Source organism: Hetaerina americana, unplaced genomic scaffold, assembly GCF_022747635.1.
Source record: "Hetaerina americana unplaced genomic scaffold, ioHetAmer1.1.p SCAF_7, whole genome shotgun sequence".
In the NCBI taxonomy this organism is placed as follows: domain Eukaryota; kingdom Metazoa; phylum Arthropoda; class Insecta; order Odonata; family Calopterygidae; genus Hetaerina; species Hetaerina americana.
In genome coordinates, this window is record NW_027287316.1 from 57694140 (window position 1) to 57711473 (window position 17334).

A 17334-nucleotide genomic window follows, 5' to 3' on the forward strand; every position below is an offset into this window, starting at 1 on the left:
AGTAAAAGAATAATAAAATCAGTTGTTATAAGACACTTGTTATTGCTGATTTGTAATTTATTAAATCTGTAACATTGTGAGTTCAAGCACTTAGGGCATGTGAATGTGAATTATGGGATATTTGAAACAATACAGAGCCTCAAATATCATGTATCAATATTAAAAGATTTTGTACTTTTCCACAGACTTTATTTTTATGTACAATGCATTTCATCAATTTTTGGAATTATCAGGTGCAAATTTCATTTACAATAGCAGTATTTAGGAAAGATATGCAACATATCCTCCCTATAGGATTAAAAGTGGACACGTGCTGGCAAATTGAGATAAGGAGGCACTAGGCAATCCCCAAAACGATCTTTTGTAATGAGAAATTGTACCCACAACCCTCTCCACTCATGTCTGAGAAACTAAACTTGAGGGGAAAAAACAAAACCAACCCTTCAACACACATGATCGACCCCCACACTTCCCATGCCCATCCACCCCACCCCATACCACATCATAGCCACATCACTACTTCCTCTTCCCCTTCCCTTACCCAAATAACCCCTACCCCCACCTTCAACCATAGCCACTCCGCTCTCATCTGTCCTGAGTATACAAGATTTCTCTTCTTTTTGAAAGGTTTGTAAGTATTATGTTTGTTATGCCATTATAAAGGTTACACAATTTTTGAGAAATGTTCAATAGGAGAGCAAAAAATAGAGCAGGTGGAACAGTTTATGTATCTCGGAAGTATTCAGGACCAAAATGGTCAATTTAGTTTGGACCTAAAGAGAAGAATTGCATTAGGCAAAGAAGTAATCACAAGGTGAAGGAAATTGGATCAAGGGAAATTGAGCATGGTTGGAATGGAATGGTTCATTAAATTTTTTTGTAGGGAAGGTGCTTTGTACAACATGGAAACAATTGAATGGATGATTGGGGTTAAATTGGGAACTTTTGAAATGTGGAGTTGAGAAGGATGGAAAAAGTGAATTGGGCTGAAAGGAAAACAATCAAAGAATTGCTGAGCATGGTGGGGCATGAAAGAGGATTTTTGGGAAGAATTAAAAATATGCAGAATATTTTGATTGACAGAGGGATGTTAAAGACTTCATTTGAGAGGAGAATGTTAGGCATGCAGGAGTAATGGAGAATTGAGAAAATGATTATTCTCCCGGTCAAAGGGAATGATTTTTACACTTTGAAATTGATGCATTATAGTGTCGAATGCTTTTTATTTTGTTAGGAGAAGCAAGGATATTGTCACTGTACCGTTAGGTATCTTATGCCCGTCCAAAACCTTCCCTAACCATTTGATTACAAATAATAATAGTATAATTTTAATTTTATATTTAGTCATTATTAATATATAAGCTCGGTCAGAATCAATTTTTTGATTTTTTAATCCATTTTTCTAGGTACCAGCCGATGTGAATTTAACAAGTGGAGTCCCAAACTTGGATCTCCATACTACTTCTACTCAGCGCCCTGTGAATCCAGATGTAGGACATGTCAATTTAGATGTGCCAAACATCAATTTGTCTCCGTGAGTATTCATCCATTACTGTTATAATCTCCTGATTTTTGTGTCAGTTACTGGCTAATGGTACTTGGATAAGGAGAACATGGCTAGTTGGCATAATTAATTAATCCATTATTTAAAACTAAAAGTAGAATTTGTAAAGAAGAAAAATACTCAAATAACATTGACCAGCATGACCTAGGATGCTATATTTGTGATTTTTGAAGCTAAAACTCCCTCAGTCTATCTACGTGTGTACAGTGGGAAATCATAGGTTGATTGACAATAATTTTGAAGAAAACTTAATTTACTATTTAATAGGGAATAATCAGATCTGTTGAATGCAAAATTAGATGGATATTTACATTTGGCTCATGAATCTGATCCAAATATTTTCTGTTAGTCATATTCAAATCTCCAAAGTTTGAATCATAGAGGGTCACCGATGGAATCACTCGAATGTAGCGCAAGCAAACACTACAAAAACTAAACACCAGAAGAATGAAAGAATTGAGAAGGTTTTTATTCAAAATGACAAGTAAAAATATTAATAATTGAGCCACCCATCTCAGGTATTTAATTTAGCAGATGTGTTTTTAAATGCACTGCATATTATTTAACAAAAATTTGAATTAGTTGACACCAAAAGTGTGAATTTTAGCAAAAAAAATGTCAATACCAATGCTGTAAGTTGCCGGGTGTAAAGAGAATCTTCTTTGACAGCACTTAGGGTCCCATGATGGTATCCTTTGAGGAAGTATTTCACTTTTGGAATAGGAAATAGTCTGCTGGTGTCAAGTCAAGACCGTAAGGGGGTTGGGGAATGATCACGATGCCGTTGCAGAAGGTCTTGGCAAGCAGACACTCGACTCTCCTCTTGGTCGTCCATCCATCAAGGCCCTTGGGATGAGTTTAGCGCAGATCTCTTACATTACCAAATTTTCAGTGATAATGGTGTCCACTATCATCTTATCAATGCCAATACAAACTGCAATCATGTGCACACTTTACCAACAGTCTGAATTTAGCACTTCACGCCCACGTCAGGAAAAAATTGTAGCCGATACTTTTTATACAAACCTTGTATTCTGCCGGAAGGTCACAATAACTGCCTACTCTTTGAGTGAGAATGCCACCATGGATAAATATTTACTCCATAATAGGATTGAATATTTTTCACTAACACTATGTGCCTATTGATATTCTTGTGTATTAACTGGTAGGCATCGATTGGAGGAGCAAAATATTTACTGATTACAAAAATGGGTTTCAAACTCATGTATCCTTCTGTTTTTTAGCAATCAATTCTCAAGGAAATGCCATTTCCTGGGGGAGCCTTAATGACTTTCTATTCACAGCCATATTGGGTTTGTATCAATGGTCAGAAACATATTTGTAGTGCATGAATGCTAGCTAGCTGTAGATTTCAAAACCTCAAATGAGTTAATCTCTCTACTGTTACTGAAATTTTAATTTAGGCAAGTCATCAGATTCTAGAGATTATTTTTGATTCATTATCTGCCGATAATTGGTTATGCTTCAGGGAAAAATAACTGAAATATTCACTCACATAAATTAAGCAGTATCCATTGTATTACATGATGGGAATTTGGTTGTAAAATATTCATGCAAAGTCTTGAAAAATTCATTTTTATCATAAAAAGCCTGGAGTCAGAGGCCATCTAATTGTTGAAAATAGTGATGACTGAATTATATACTCGAATGATATTTGGCTGTATGCATGAAGATTATATACGAATATTTTTCTTTCTAGGGAGCCAACTCACCAACATGTGCACCATCACCTCTACCACTATCACCCTCCTGGACGAATGCACCACCTTCACATCAGCATTGGTCCATCTGGGGTAAGTCTTGCCTTCGTTTGAGCTTGATTGACCTGGTACCAGTGTTGCAGCCTGGGTTCATTTCTCACATTAATGAATTTGAATGAAAGTAATCTTCCTCTTAGGGTCTGGTGCATTAAAGTTGACTGATGCTGAAAAATTCTTTTTGTATGCCCCAATATTTTAATTGAGTAGGTTTGATGTGAGTCAGCATTGTCGATAAATGTTCAACATATGATTAGGGAAGGAGGCACCACACCTATCTTCCTATTATTCACTGTTAGGGCACATTTTGACCCATGGAGATAAGTCAATGGTTTTCTCAAAACATGACATTGGATCCATGTCAATAGAAACTTAATAATACTCATTAGAGCAACTTCCTGGAACATTATCACACCCATCTTGGACAGTTGTTTTGTAATAGCAAAGCCTGCAGCATACCAGCTATAGCTATAGTGTTCCCGGTGGAATCTTTAGACAATGTTCACAAACTTTGCAGCATATAGTAGAGCCCACTCTGTTATCCCCTCAATACTTTATGGTAAAATTGGAAGATATTATTAAAATATGTGGATTCAAAAAGTTCTTCCATAAACTAAACTTATATTAACAACAATCGGAAAATTTTCCATATTTTGTAGCCGATTTTCCAATTAAGTTTTTACAGGGGATATAAATTTGTCATTTCATGCTCTCCTTATTCATAATCTTCATTTTTATTCTTTTCAAACACCAGAGGCTTTCATGTTCTGGATAAATATAGGCTCAAATTTTGCCCGGCTTGATTTGTTGGCGAATAGTCTATGCTACATTTGTCCATTTTATTGAAAAAGGAGTTTCCAAGAGTAAAGATTTTTAATAGTTAATATTTTATCAGTATTCTGGACTTTATTTTAAAGTTATGTTTTGAATATTTGTTCATTTTTGTATCAAATTTTGATTTTTCTCTTTATTTGAATCCTGAGCTTGTTTATTTGTGTTAAGGTGTTAGGTAAAATACAAGATGAATTTATGTGCCTTTCAGAGGTGTTCAAAACTTTTTAAACTATAACCATACAAGTGATTTTGATCTGGACATTTGCCATTCAGCAAGTAATCAAATTGAGCTCAATGGTCGAAAGCAACTGAAAATTTTACGAAGCATTCATGACCCTGAAATGACCATTATGAATAAATACTTGTATCCCACCTTTTTGTTACATTCTCGCAGCAGTCATAACAATGAGCCTCTCTTCTCTCCATATTCCTTTCTGTCTATGAAGGAGAACTGTTATTCCCTTGACTCACCTAATGGTGATGCTAATGCATTAAAACTCAGGTCATGAGTGACTTTTTGGCCATGATTGTTAAAAGTTTTCCTGAAATAAGGTATTTTGGTGTTTGGTGAGTGAAGTGAAGAGATTTTAGCATATGCCTTGTTCTACTACTTTGGTGATTCTCATTGCAGGCTGGTGCCGTGGGTGTTGGGGGAGCAGCACCACCTGGAGTGGTGGATGTTGTGGATGGTAGTCCAGGTGCAGCTGCTGGTCAGCAGCACCGGCTAATCGATGACCTTGTCTTCCCTTCCGCCTTCTCTCCAGAATTCATGCCCTATCCATTCATTGCTAGGCATATGTCAGCACGCCTGGAGGACTACATGCGTCTTGTTGAGCGTAGACGCTTAGCGCACATGAACCGAGGGGCAACCCAAGAGACAATTGAGAGGTTCACTTTCCCCCATAGTTACAAGAAGGTTTGCTTCAAGTTTTTCTCTACCCTCTGTGTTGATTTTCTGTGTTTATGGAAATTTGTTTTGAAATTTGGAAAACATCAATTCTGTTGTCAATTGCAGGTGAAACGGAGTACAGATGATATGGAAGACAACACTGAGAAGTGTACCATATGTCTGTCAGAATTTGAGGATAATGAAAGTGTCAGGTTGGTTATTACCTCTTCAGTGTCTCACATAAGTATTAAGGTCCATAATTTTCCCGGTTTAAATCGGAACCTTTAAATGCACTGTGTATACATTTAATGCCAATGAGTCAGTTGTCGGAAGTGTGCAGTAAAAACCTGAAGAAAATATGTGCCATAATAATCAAGGTGAAGGTTTTTGCAACTATGAATATTTTTTCTAGATAATTATTGGGGATTTTCTGGTGCATAAAGAGCATTTTTTAAGACTTAACATTTTGTTCTTCTGTCTGTGAACATCATCTGGAGCTGGCTGAAGAGTTTGCCTTATTTTCGTCTGTAAATGTGTCCTACTGAGACCATTAATTGACCATATTTAAAGGCTTTAAAATTATCAAGGAAATATTATTACTCAGTTGTGGTCAGTTGTCGTTTTTACACAGTGCTGAGGTGATAAGAATCTTCGCCATTAAAAATTTATGGTTGCTTGACTATCTCATTTTCTCAGTCTCTTTTATCTGCCTATCTCAGTTTCTTGAATCAGGCCAGAAAACGAGAACACACTCGCAAAAAGAAGAGCTTCGCAAAAATAAATTGGTCTGGAAACATGCCTTTCTAATTGCATTTTATTTTATACAGATCTACTACTGTTTCAGTTATTTCATCTCATAAATCCATAAAAAAAGAAGAAAAATATCATTTTTATACTTCAGTTGTTCTACTACATAGTTCTTCTTTATTCCAATAGTTAGTACTTTGCATATTCATAGAGTACGTCATATTATATACACGAATGTATAAATATATGATGGGATAGGTAGATCACTCGTATCCAAGAAATTCATCACCTGAAACACAAGTAAATGAATTAAGTGCATTTATTATCTCTTCAGGCACATCGCAGAGTTCACTCTCCAAAGTTAACTCTTCAAAATTAATTCTTCCTCCTCTTCTAGTACTGGCGTTGAAATATTGCTGAAAGCTTTTTCCAATCCATTTTTTACACTAGTCACTGTGACACCCTGCCAACTTTCTAGGATCCACCTGCTTGTTTCTTCATAAGACACTTTTATCCTTCGGGATTCTGTGTAGTCTTTCATACCAGACATCCACTTTTCCTGACTAAAACGTAACTTTGATTTAAAAGATTTATCAATGGATAAACCCAGCAGTTGAATCTTTTTTGTTGATCCACTTGGTATTATTGTCAGTTTGGAATATTTGCTCACAAACTGTTTTGTGTTGCCAGTAATATGAGCATGGTGAGAGTCCATTATCGATTAAGATTTTGGTTTAAAAAAGGATTGTTTCCATTTTCCCCACACATTTTCAACCCGCACTTTCATAATATCTTGATTAATCCATCCCTTCTCATTTCCAGCTATCAAGATGCCTTTCGGGAAGTTCCCTTTGGGCAATGTTTTTCTCTTAAAAATAGCCAAGGGTGGAAGCTTTCCACCATCGGAGGTTACACTTATGACAACCGTAAAATTCGACTTCTCCATGTCCAGTTGTGGCCACAGAAACTTCTTAGCATTATTTTAAATGTACTGTCCTGGAACCAGGAAGATCAAAACTAACTGGCACTTCATCCATATTACCAAAATGTGCAAGATCCACACCACACAGATTTTCTTCAACGCATAATTTAGCTACCTTGGCCTCCCAGTCCGTGGGTAGTTTTTGCCCAACACTGGAAGTTGTATGAATGCACAGATTATTTCGTTTCATGAATCAAAATCCCCATGATGGGTAGTCTGTAAAATTTTCTATTTTGTATTCTTCGGCAAGTTCTTCTGCCTTCAGCAAGAGGCTAGTTGTTGACACTTTACTTCCTTTTGTTCTCTCCGTGTTCACCCATTCCAGAAGTACTTTTTCAAGTTCAGGCCAGAAGCATTTCTTGTATCTCATTGTGCATTTCTATGGATGTAAACACTTTATTACTGCTTCTCCTTTCCTCCATTCTCATATATGCCGATACTAACAAAGCAAAGTAAAGCAAACACAACAAGAAAATTCCATTTCATTCATTCTCTTTTTTTTATATTTGATTTGCTGAAAGTTAATTTATGTAGCAAATGAATGGGTACACAAACCTATGTCTCATTTCAACTTACGAATCATAGTGAAAAAGCAATGTGGCAGCATATTGTGTTGGCTTGTAATTATTGTTTATTTTTTGATCCTTCTGTTGTTTGCAGTTGATTTTAATCTATTATTATATGGATATGGATGTGTTTTTACATACAATATATTATATGTATGTATCTGTGTGTATGTAGGTGTGTGTGTGTGTGTCAAAAAAAAATGTATGTGTATATATATATATATATATATATATATATATATATATATATATATATATATATATATATATATATATATATATACATATATAATATATATAAAAATCGTAGGTCACTGTAGTCCAGTGGGTACAGTGTTGGACTGCTGACCGGAGGGTCCTGGGTTCGATCCCCGGGCAAGGCACTCTGGGCACCTGCAGCTCCACCCAAGCTAAAGTGATTTTTCGGTTACCAGGTCTTCCTGGGAAACTATAACCGGCACAGGGAAAGGAACTGGCCCCCCTACCCTGATGTGTGAATTTTCACACGCTGTATAGGGCTTAGTACTGAATGATCTCTACCTTCACCTACTAAACCGACCTTCGGGTTGATTACTGTGTTTATGGTTTATATTTATATTATGGGTCGCGGTAGTCCAGGGGGAGAGCGTTGGACTGCCTACTGGAGGGTTCCGGGTTCAATTCTCGAGCAAGACACACACACACAAACAGACACATATACATATATATATATATACATATACATATATATATATATATATACATATATATATATATATATATACATATATATACGAGGGTCATCCGGAAAGTAGTACCCGTTCATGAAATAAAGACACAAAAGTAAATATTAACAAACATAAAAAATTTTATTTGAAAGAGGATACTTTAAACTACTTCTCAACATAATCTCCAAGCAAATTAAGGCATTTGTCATAACGTGTGACAAGTTTCTGCATTCCTGCTGCATAGTCCTTCGCCGCCAGCTCATTGAGATACGCGAGGGACCCATCTTGCACAAATTTTTGCATAATGCAGATGGTGTTTAACAATTTCATGAACAATTGTTCGAGAAACATTGGGAAAATGCTCACAGATGTCATCAATTGTGACGCGCCGATCGTTCCTCACGAATTCGTCAACTGAGCTCACCAGTTGGTCTGTAATGACAGACGGTCTCCCCGAACGCTCATCGTCGTGTGTGTTCCCCCTCCCCATGTTGAAGTTGCGACACCACCGCCGAACAGACGACTCGTCCATTACATTGTCTCCATACACCTCCTTTAATTGGCGATGAATATCACATGGGCGAACGTTTCTTGCATTGAGGAATTTAATCACTGCCCTCACTTCACAACTGGCGGCGTTCTCAATTTTTTTAAACATTGTAAACAATCACAAAAACAACACAGGCAATGCTAGCGTCACGCAACTTGGCTCAGAGAAGGCAGACAAGCCACTGAAGCTATCTGACCTCGTCCAGCGGCTACTCGCGTCGTCAGCACTTCATGCGGCACGAACGGGTACTACTTTCCGGATGACCCTCGTATATATACATATATATATATATATATATATATATATATATATATATATATATATATATATATATATATATATATATATATATATATATATATACATACATACATACATACATACGTACACAAAAACAAAAATATGCACATATTCATGTCTATATATATATATACACACACACACAAACAACAGATGTTTAAATAAAAATATATTTATATATTTGGACTGGAATGAGGTTGGAGTACTCACGCTTCTCTTCAAAGAGATTAAAAGGGATTTGAATAAATATTTCACTAAGAGTTCACAAAATGTACCAGTGTTTTTTTTTCTAGCCTGGCTGTACAATCATTGTAAATATCTTTTTGCTCTCTCTGAGAATAAATCTCAGGGTTGAAGTTAAACCAATCTCTTTGTCTCCATCTTCAGGCGCCTTCCATGTATGCACCTTTTTCATATAGACTGCGTAGATCAGTGGCTTGCCTCAAACAAGCGGTGCCCTATATGCCGTGTGGATATAGAGACACACCATTTAAGCAAGGATATTCCACCTCCACCACCTCCAGCAGGAGCATCAACTGCACCCTGACAGAACTACTCAAACTCTGAAGAGGTGTTTCCAAACTCTGAAGAGGTATATCCCCGCTTAATAGGTGCAGCCCCATTTTCAGCGGAACAGCAGACTTCATTTGATGAACTTGGAAGTATGCTGGTAAGATCAACCCATGTATCACCCTCGTGTGAATGTGACCGGATGTAATGATAAAAGGCCATGAACAATATTCCAAAGCTGTGCATTCCTCCTGTAAATCATAATCTTTGACCATAATGTGTCTTGCTTTCCATTGAGCTTTTTCTTATGGGTACTGTGCTCCACCATTCCATCATGATGAAGTAATATGGCAAGAGTCTACTGAGGAGGTTGGATTCAAATGGAAAAATTGTCATATGCTGTTGATGGTACAAAGTGAAATCCCCTGGATTTTGTTTCAATAGTGCTGTGCTGCTAACAATGTCAAATGCCAGGCTTTTAAGGATTGAAGAACTTGGGTATATTTATTAGGCTTTTTTTTTAGGAAGATGGCTGAATCAGATTGGAAACCCACTCCTGGTTGATTGTATTCCTGAGCAAGAACTTGATCCTCATCTACCAAAAATGGACAGTGATTAGGTGCTAGTGCTGCTTGAGGTGATAGCCCTTGTCAATGCTCAATTGTATTTCTCTATGTCTAAGTTCACTCTAAATAGTTGTATGTATTGATTTGATGTGCATTTGTCTGCTCTTGAATTAGAAGGAAGAACACACTGCATGTCATACAAGATGAGTAGGAGCTGTGATATGAGCAGATGCAATTGTAATTAATTCAACATGTTTCTTTTTAATGGTAATTTATCAGTTAGTGTGTACCTTGTGGAAAAACCTCATTTTATATATATATATATATATATATATATATATATATATATATATGTATATGCATGTATGTATATATTTTTTTCTTGATTTAATTGACCCATTGAAATATGGTATGGCTTTCTAGAATTTATGCAAGTAACAATAATGCCGAAGACCAACAATATTGATCACACTCTAAAAATTTTAATCAAAGTTCTGTTTTATCCTAGTAATTTATATTATCAGTGAAGTATTACTTCAAATAGAGTTGTTTATTTTTATTATCTATTTGAATTTCTACAATGAAATATTTTTTGCTGAGATTCAGGTGAAAGGTAAGAAAGATTTCTCATTGTTAATTTATTTTTAATCTATTCATTTTGAATGAATCCACCAAATTATTGACATCAATATTTTTTTAGGAATATTTTCTTTCTGCAAAAATTAATCGAATACTTAAACATGTTTTCATTTGATGTAGTTCATATTTCGGTTTAGTATTTCATATTGTGTATACACCATTATTAGTTAATTCTTTGTTCTATTTTGAAATTAAATGTTTGTCAAAGTAGTGCTATTTAGGTTTTAAATGTTTTCTGGTTATTATTATATTACATGAAGTCATTTTCCTTTGTGATTGATTGTCAGTTTTTGGGGAGAAGAAACAAGGCACTGTCATCGTTACAAAAAGAACTGTGAAATTAGTTGTGTAAGTTCCTATGACAGTTTGTTCAGATTCTCTGTTAAATGGAGAATGTTTTGTTTTAAATTCTAATAAATGGCATCCACTTTAAAGCAGTAAAGGACTGGAATGAATACTGCAACTATTTTTGTAAAGTTTGTGTAGACTTAACATAATCACTTCACATCAAATCTTTAGTTGAATAATGTGCCATTTTATCCCAGTTTTATTGTTCCATTCATTAAAATCTAAACCAGTTTATGCTGCCCTATTTTTTCCCAAATTTTGGGGCATTGCTAAGTAGTAATAGCTAGAATTTTTCCAAATGTATTAATGGAGAATCCTAAGTGTTTTGGTCAGTGTTTAGGTCATTAAAATATTATAACTAATGGCAAAAATCATAATCATGATATGCATTAGAATCTTGAAGCTAATAACTCTCAGGAAATGGCTCTTGCAGATGGATACATGAATGGGATAGCAATCTGTTGCAAAGTTAGATGCAGACATTGAATGAGGAGTTGCCTATTTTGTGATTAAACAGTAATATTTTCTTACAATTTTTTCCTCCGTGTTTTGCTTACTATGATCATTAATATTTGAAGACAAATATTGTAGGTAAAATTGTTACAGAACAATCACAATCTCGTTTTTTTTTAAAGTCACATGGATTTTTATGTTCATTATGTTAATGCCACTTAATTTGCTGCCATTACTCCAAAATAACTTAGAGCAGAATCTAAAACTAAGGATGTGCCATATTTGTTTAGGCACAGATGCCTATTGGTATATTAAGTTGTTTTAATTTGTTAATCTTTGAGTACATACATAACCGTGTGACTAGAAAACTTTTTCTGGGTAATTAAATTTGTGATAACTTCATATAACTTAAAGTAATGATTTTGCATCTAGGTTGTATCACATTGTAGTCAGGCTTGTGCCTATTTATGGACCCCCTGAGATGAACAGGACCATTATAACATCCTTTGAAATATGAGGTTCCATTGCAATTTGCTTCCCTGCAGTTTTATGATCTCCATGTAATCAAAATGTGGAAATTGATCCGAAATGTGTACCAATATTTACCAGGAAAACATGAGTGCTTTTTAAAAGCAGTTAAGCTGAATGTATCACATTTTGCTTAAGTACTATCTAAATAACAGCAATAATTTTTGTTAATGCTTGAGCTTAATACTTGAGCTAAGAAATATTTCATCTTGAATTATGTCAAGCATGTTGTTATTTGAAGGCAGGTGCATCACATCTGGTGTTCATTGAAATGTGGTTTACAAATTTAGGTTGTGAAATCTTTCATTGAGATTTAGGTACCTACTTTTGAAGATTCAATTAAATGTTGTTGTATTTAAAAGTGCTTACTCATTTACAAATGTCCATTACTTCTCCCAATATTATAACACTTGTTTGTTTACTATCAAAAGGGATAAATTACATGTAATTGTATGAGTGATGAGTTCATCGAATGCTGTTGAAGTGAAGTATTGAATGATTGTTTTGCCTATGTAAGCATGTTTATTTTTGCATAGCCAGCAAATTCTGTTGCTCTATTCATTTACTGTTGCCTCAAATTTAGGCAATTTGATTCCCAATTGTTTTTTCCTTGTTTGTTGAACCATCTTTTTTATCAATATGTCCATAATCATTCGATGTAATTTGTTAATAGGAGGAAAATTTGTTGATTACTTACATATTCGGCCATGCAAAAAGGCCCCTTATATATTAATTGGAATTAAATACCCCTTTATTTCTCAGTTCTATCGATTTAGAGCATTCTGAAATACAGCTGAATTTGTTTATGACTCATGTTCCATCATAACTGAAGATGAGTATTTTGACTTTGCATTTGAAGGCACACAGAATAGTATATATTTAATGATGTCCTAACTTCCATATGTTTCTTTCTCAATTACTTTGAATAAGAAATTTATCTTTTTCAAATCTGGTGATAACTAACCATTAATTTGAGTCATATTTTCAGGTACAACTAGCTATGTCATGAAACAGGGTACAGTCATTAAAAAGTTTATTTGACAAAATGCTTTGCGAAGGCTCTGTGAGCTTTTGTTCACTGAAGTTAATTAAATGGAGTCTATGTTATAATGTTTCTTTTATTTGTGAACCTGACTGGGTTCACTTTCTCACTGCATTTGGAATAGAATGAAGAAATAACATGGTTATCAGGATTTATTTTATTATTGTCAAGAATATACTCATCTCTGTGCCTCTTCCAACTCAGCTTCTGATACCTCCTCATTCATTATAAAGCACAGATATCTAATAGGTTATTAATAGTCTTGAAGACCATATCGGTGATCCAGTTTTTAAAGTGGGTGCCTTCACGCTTAATCAGAGGTTTGTTTAGACAACACAACTTTTTCAGAAGGCTTGAAACTATTTAAATTTAGTATGTGAAAGCATGTATCATGTGAACAGAAGACCATTATGAAACTGATTGACTAGAGATAAAATGAGATAAATTGTAAGTAGTGTAATCCTCATTACAAAGAGTTTCATTCACCTAAAAAGCCCAGTAAGTCAATACAGCTTGCAAACATGTCGGTGATGCTTTATGTATTTATTACTCTAGCAAAATCGTCTATTCGATATCGAACTGAAAATGTTAGGCCATATCCATCGCCAGCGTTTAACATAGCTGCCTCTAGCTGGGTTGGAGGTGCACGTACTAAGCATTATAATGGTTATAAAGCTCATTAGAAACCAGCTTTATGTCAGAGGTTAAGAACATGACTTGATTAATGCAACTTCAATGAGACCTAGACCCTAGTTCTATAGAGATAAGTTCCAGAATTGAAAAACTATTCTGTTGAGCAGTATTCTCTCATTCAGTTCATAGCATGAACATGGAGGATGGTAACTCACAGGAAAGTCCTTGGGCCTGCTCTTAACCTTCTTAGTGCCTTGTGCTGTCTTTTGCTCATTTGGTAAAAAGGGCCACAAATCCATATATTGGTCCTAGCCAAGGCATGATTTGAAAGAGTGTATTCTTAATTTAATTATAAATGTATTTTTTTATTTTTAGTATGTATTGTGAAATGGATTTTGCTCTTAAGTATTGCAATGATTTCTTGGTATTTTGCACTCCAACGCTAGGCATCCCAGAGAGGGAACATTTGAGAAAAACTTGCCTAGTTATCATCAAGTATGTTGTCTGCCATCTATTAACAATTCTGACTGAAACCGGTTGAACCATGGTGCCCTGTCTAGTTTGATATCTTCAATGGCTGCATAAATTTCCTCCAGAAAGAATGGATGGCCATGAGTATTCAGAGTGAATATTGGTTTTCTGGTGCAAGCTCTTCAATTTTTCAATAGTCTTTGACTACTTTCTTACTCTTAGAGCTTTAGTTGCATGGGCCATTAACCAGTCAAATGGAACAGTTTCACAGGTGGGTGGGTTTGAACAGTCAAGTTTCCTTGAATCGTTCCAGAATTTTCTACTTGATATTTGGAAGTAGTTTGCATGTGGTTTCTTCCCATTTATTTCTTTTTTTTACATGAAGCTTAGTAAGATGGCCATCTAAATCAGGGCATCCATTCTAAAAATCCTATGCATAGTGTTTCAATTTTGATGTTTCAGCCTGAAACATTAACTTGGCCGCAAGGTGTGTTTTTTCCCTGTCACAGTAGCTGCTTTAAGAAACCAAATGTGCTAAAAGGTGAAATATATCCGACTGCCATGTATAGCTCCCGCAAATTTGTCCATTTTGTCTCTCTTAAGTTTCATCTAAGCCTTGGGAATTAATGATATATGGAACTTGGCGTACCTTTCATCGGCAAGACATTATGACATTAGCTATGTAAGAAATTCATTCCTCAAGACTTTCCTAGTAATGGGTAAAGGCTGCTTATGATTTCTCTGCTACAAAACAGATCTGGGCTTGTTCCAATGTTCTTGGCCATGCCTCTATGTTCCTTTCTATTTGGCACCAAAGATAAGGTGGTAGTTTACCTCGGCCTAGTTTTTTTACTGTTGACTGCTGTCATTGTTTATTCGATACCTTCAAACAAAGTGGGGCTCATTTGAGCTGCCTGCATGTGTGCCCAGGTGACCAGAACATTTAGTTCCCAGAATGCCTTAGAGGCTTGTATATGGTACTGTGACATAACATCTTGCAGTAACCTGAAGCAAATTTTCCAATCTCTGGGGATTCTGTCCTTTGTCACACTGTTGCCATGCTCCAGTTTCAGTGGCATTTAGTCCCAAGTAAGTCATCCCCCATGATCCTTCCCTTATTGCTCCGTTTGCCAGTTTCTGTGAGACTGCTATTTAATGGTCATGTGTTCTTAATAATTGTGTAAGGGTACAGAGAACTAATCACTGGTTGCTATACATACACTTTGGCATTGAGTTAATTCATAGTCTGATTAAATTTCATGTTTTGAGCAATCTAATCCCATTAATAACTTTTGTTATAGTGAAGGATGTCCACATCTATTACCAAGAGTTATAAATATATTGTGAGGTGGTAAGAGATCAGCCTAGCTTATTTAGTATTTCCCAGTGTGAACCTTGTGGAGATGAGCTAGATTTACACCCTTAGTAATTATCAATGCGCAATCAAAAACTGGAAGTTTTGTGCAACACTAATTGGCAAAGTCCAATTACTGGGAAGCCTTGAGTTATTGTATGCAAGGTGAAATATTTTTTGCCGCTGGGTTTAAAAGGTATTCAAAAGTTTTAAATTATTATGATGATTGCCTACATGAATGCTTCTCTGTTGCCTTGTGGAAAATTTTAATTAAATGATATTGGTAAAGATTTCTGGAGGCCTAAAACAGTACACTGCTTTAAGAAATGGGGGCTGAAGCTCTTTAACAGAAGATCCTACCTTCCTAGTGCCCCATTTATCCAGGGTGTATGCCAAGTAGTAGTGCAAATTTAATCTGTGATTTCTGGCTAGATTTCGTGGAACTTACCTTCCATTACAAAAGGAAAAATTGCTACTTAGTCAATTACACGTAATTTTTTAGTCATGCAATCTGGGTTTCAATCATCTTCCGGTATGTTTTCAAACTTAACCTTCCATAGTACCCTAGTTTCCTGTCACCAAAAGGGAAATCCATAGTCATTATGAATCACGTTAATTGCATCAAGTGCCAGGATTTCATCTCCAGCAATGACTTCAATCCACTAATCAAAAAATCCCCAAGAATTATTACAAAGAAAGACACATTTGATTCCACAATTACAACAGTTTGTATGTACTGGAGGTAAAATTATGTTTAGCCAAAGGAATCCTTAGTTTCACTGCAGTTGTACGGATTAATTAACCTCCACAAGACCGACAAACCGATATGGTTAGTAATAGCTAGCATGTCATCACCAGCACTGAAATTAGCATCCAAATTAAACTTCATCATGAAGGAGTTCACAAAATTTATTCCAAAATATGGCATCAAAAACTCAATTGAGTTGATTGACAAACTTAGAGATTTAAATTCCTCATCCTATGCCAAACTGATCTCCTATGACTGAGTAGTTTGTTCACTAGTGTTCCAATAAACTAAATTTTAGGTATCATTTCCGAGCTCCAAAACTGTGCCATATTAATCATGTTCATTAATGAAATTCTTGATCTCACTGAATTATACCGGAGCTTAAACTACTACTTCCTATGCGACAATAATAACTGTAACCAAAAAGGAGAACTTGTAAGGGGGTCCCCTAGGTCACCTCATCTTGCTGAAATGTTTATGGACAGCTTTGAAACCAAACTATTTAATTAGTACTAAAATGTGTGCTATCCATACAGATACGAATGTCTATGATATCCTTTGCTACCAAATGGATACAAATAGACTATGGGATTTATTCTGTGAACTTGTTAATTCTTTCAGCAAACGAATCATGCTCACCATGGAAATGTGAAATCATTCCATTAACTATTCAACACATTGAAGGCAAGCATTTTTTTGATTTCACAAACCCACCAACATGGATTGAGTTATTCCAGAAGATTCATGCCATCCCCTCGTAAGTAAGACAACGGCCTTTCGAACAATAATAAATAGATTGATAAAAATACTATTGAATGAAACAAACTTTTAAAAAGAATTGAACTTAAAAAAACATTTGAAAAAATGAATGAATACTAAACTGATGTCTTGGGTTATATTCTTAATAAAGATTGTAATAGGTTAGCTGTGTCTATGCTGATGACCTTGTCCCCTATCAACAATCAGAAAAAATGGTGTATCTACTTTTCTTAGATAATGAATATTAACCAAGGCTAGTAGAATACCATTTCTTCATGCTTCCTCAGAGACAGAAGAACCTACTACACTCCCTCGACCCTAAAAACACAGTTGTTCAATGTTTAAGGCCCCATTCTTCTCATGCAA

General features: G+C 35.4%; 1 protein-coding gene across 1 annotated transcript in view; it reads left to right on the forward strand.

Annotated features, from left to right (window-relative positions):
- The window catches only part of LOC139696292 (uncharacterized), a 44393-nt gene extending 31305 nt beyond the window's left edge, over positions 1–13088 (forward strand). Inside the window, exons 14-18 of the mRNA XM_071594996.1 lie at positions 1407–1534; positions 3285–3378; positions 4808–5092; positions 5192–5277; positions 9305–13088. Of these exons, the coding sequence (XP_071451097.1) occupies positions 1407–1534; positions 3285–3378; positions 4808–5092; positions 5192–5277; positions 9305–9464 (753 nt within the window). The 3' untranslated portion in view covers positions 9465–13088. The remainder of the gene's footprint in view (positions 1–1406; positions 1535–3284; positions 3379–4807; positions 5093–5191; positions 5278–9304) is intronic.
- Positions 13089–17334: the final 4246 nt, after the last annotated feature.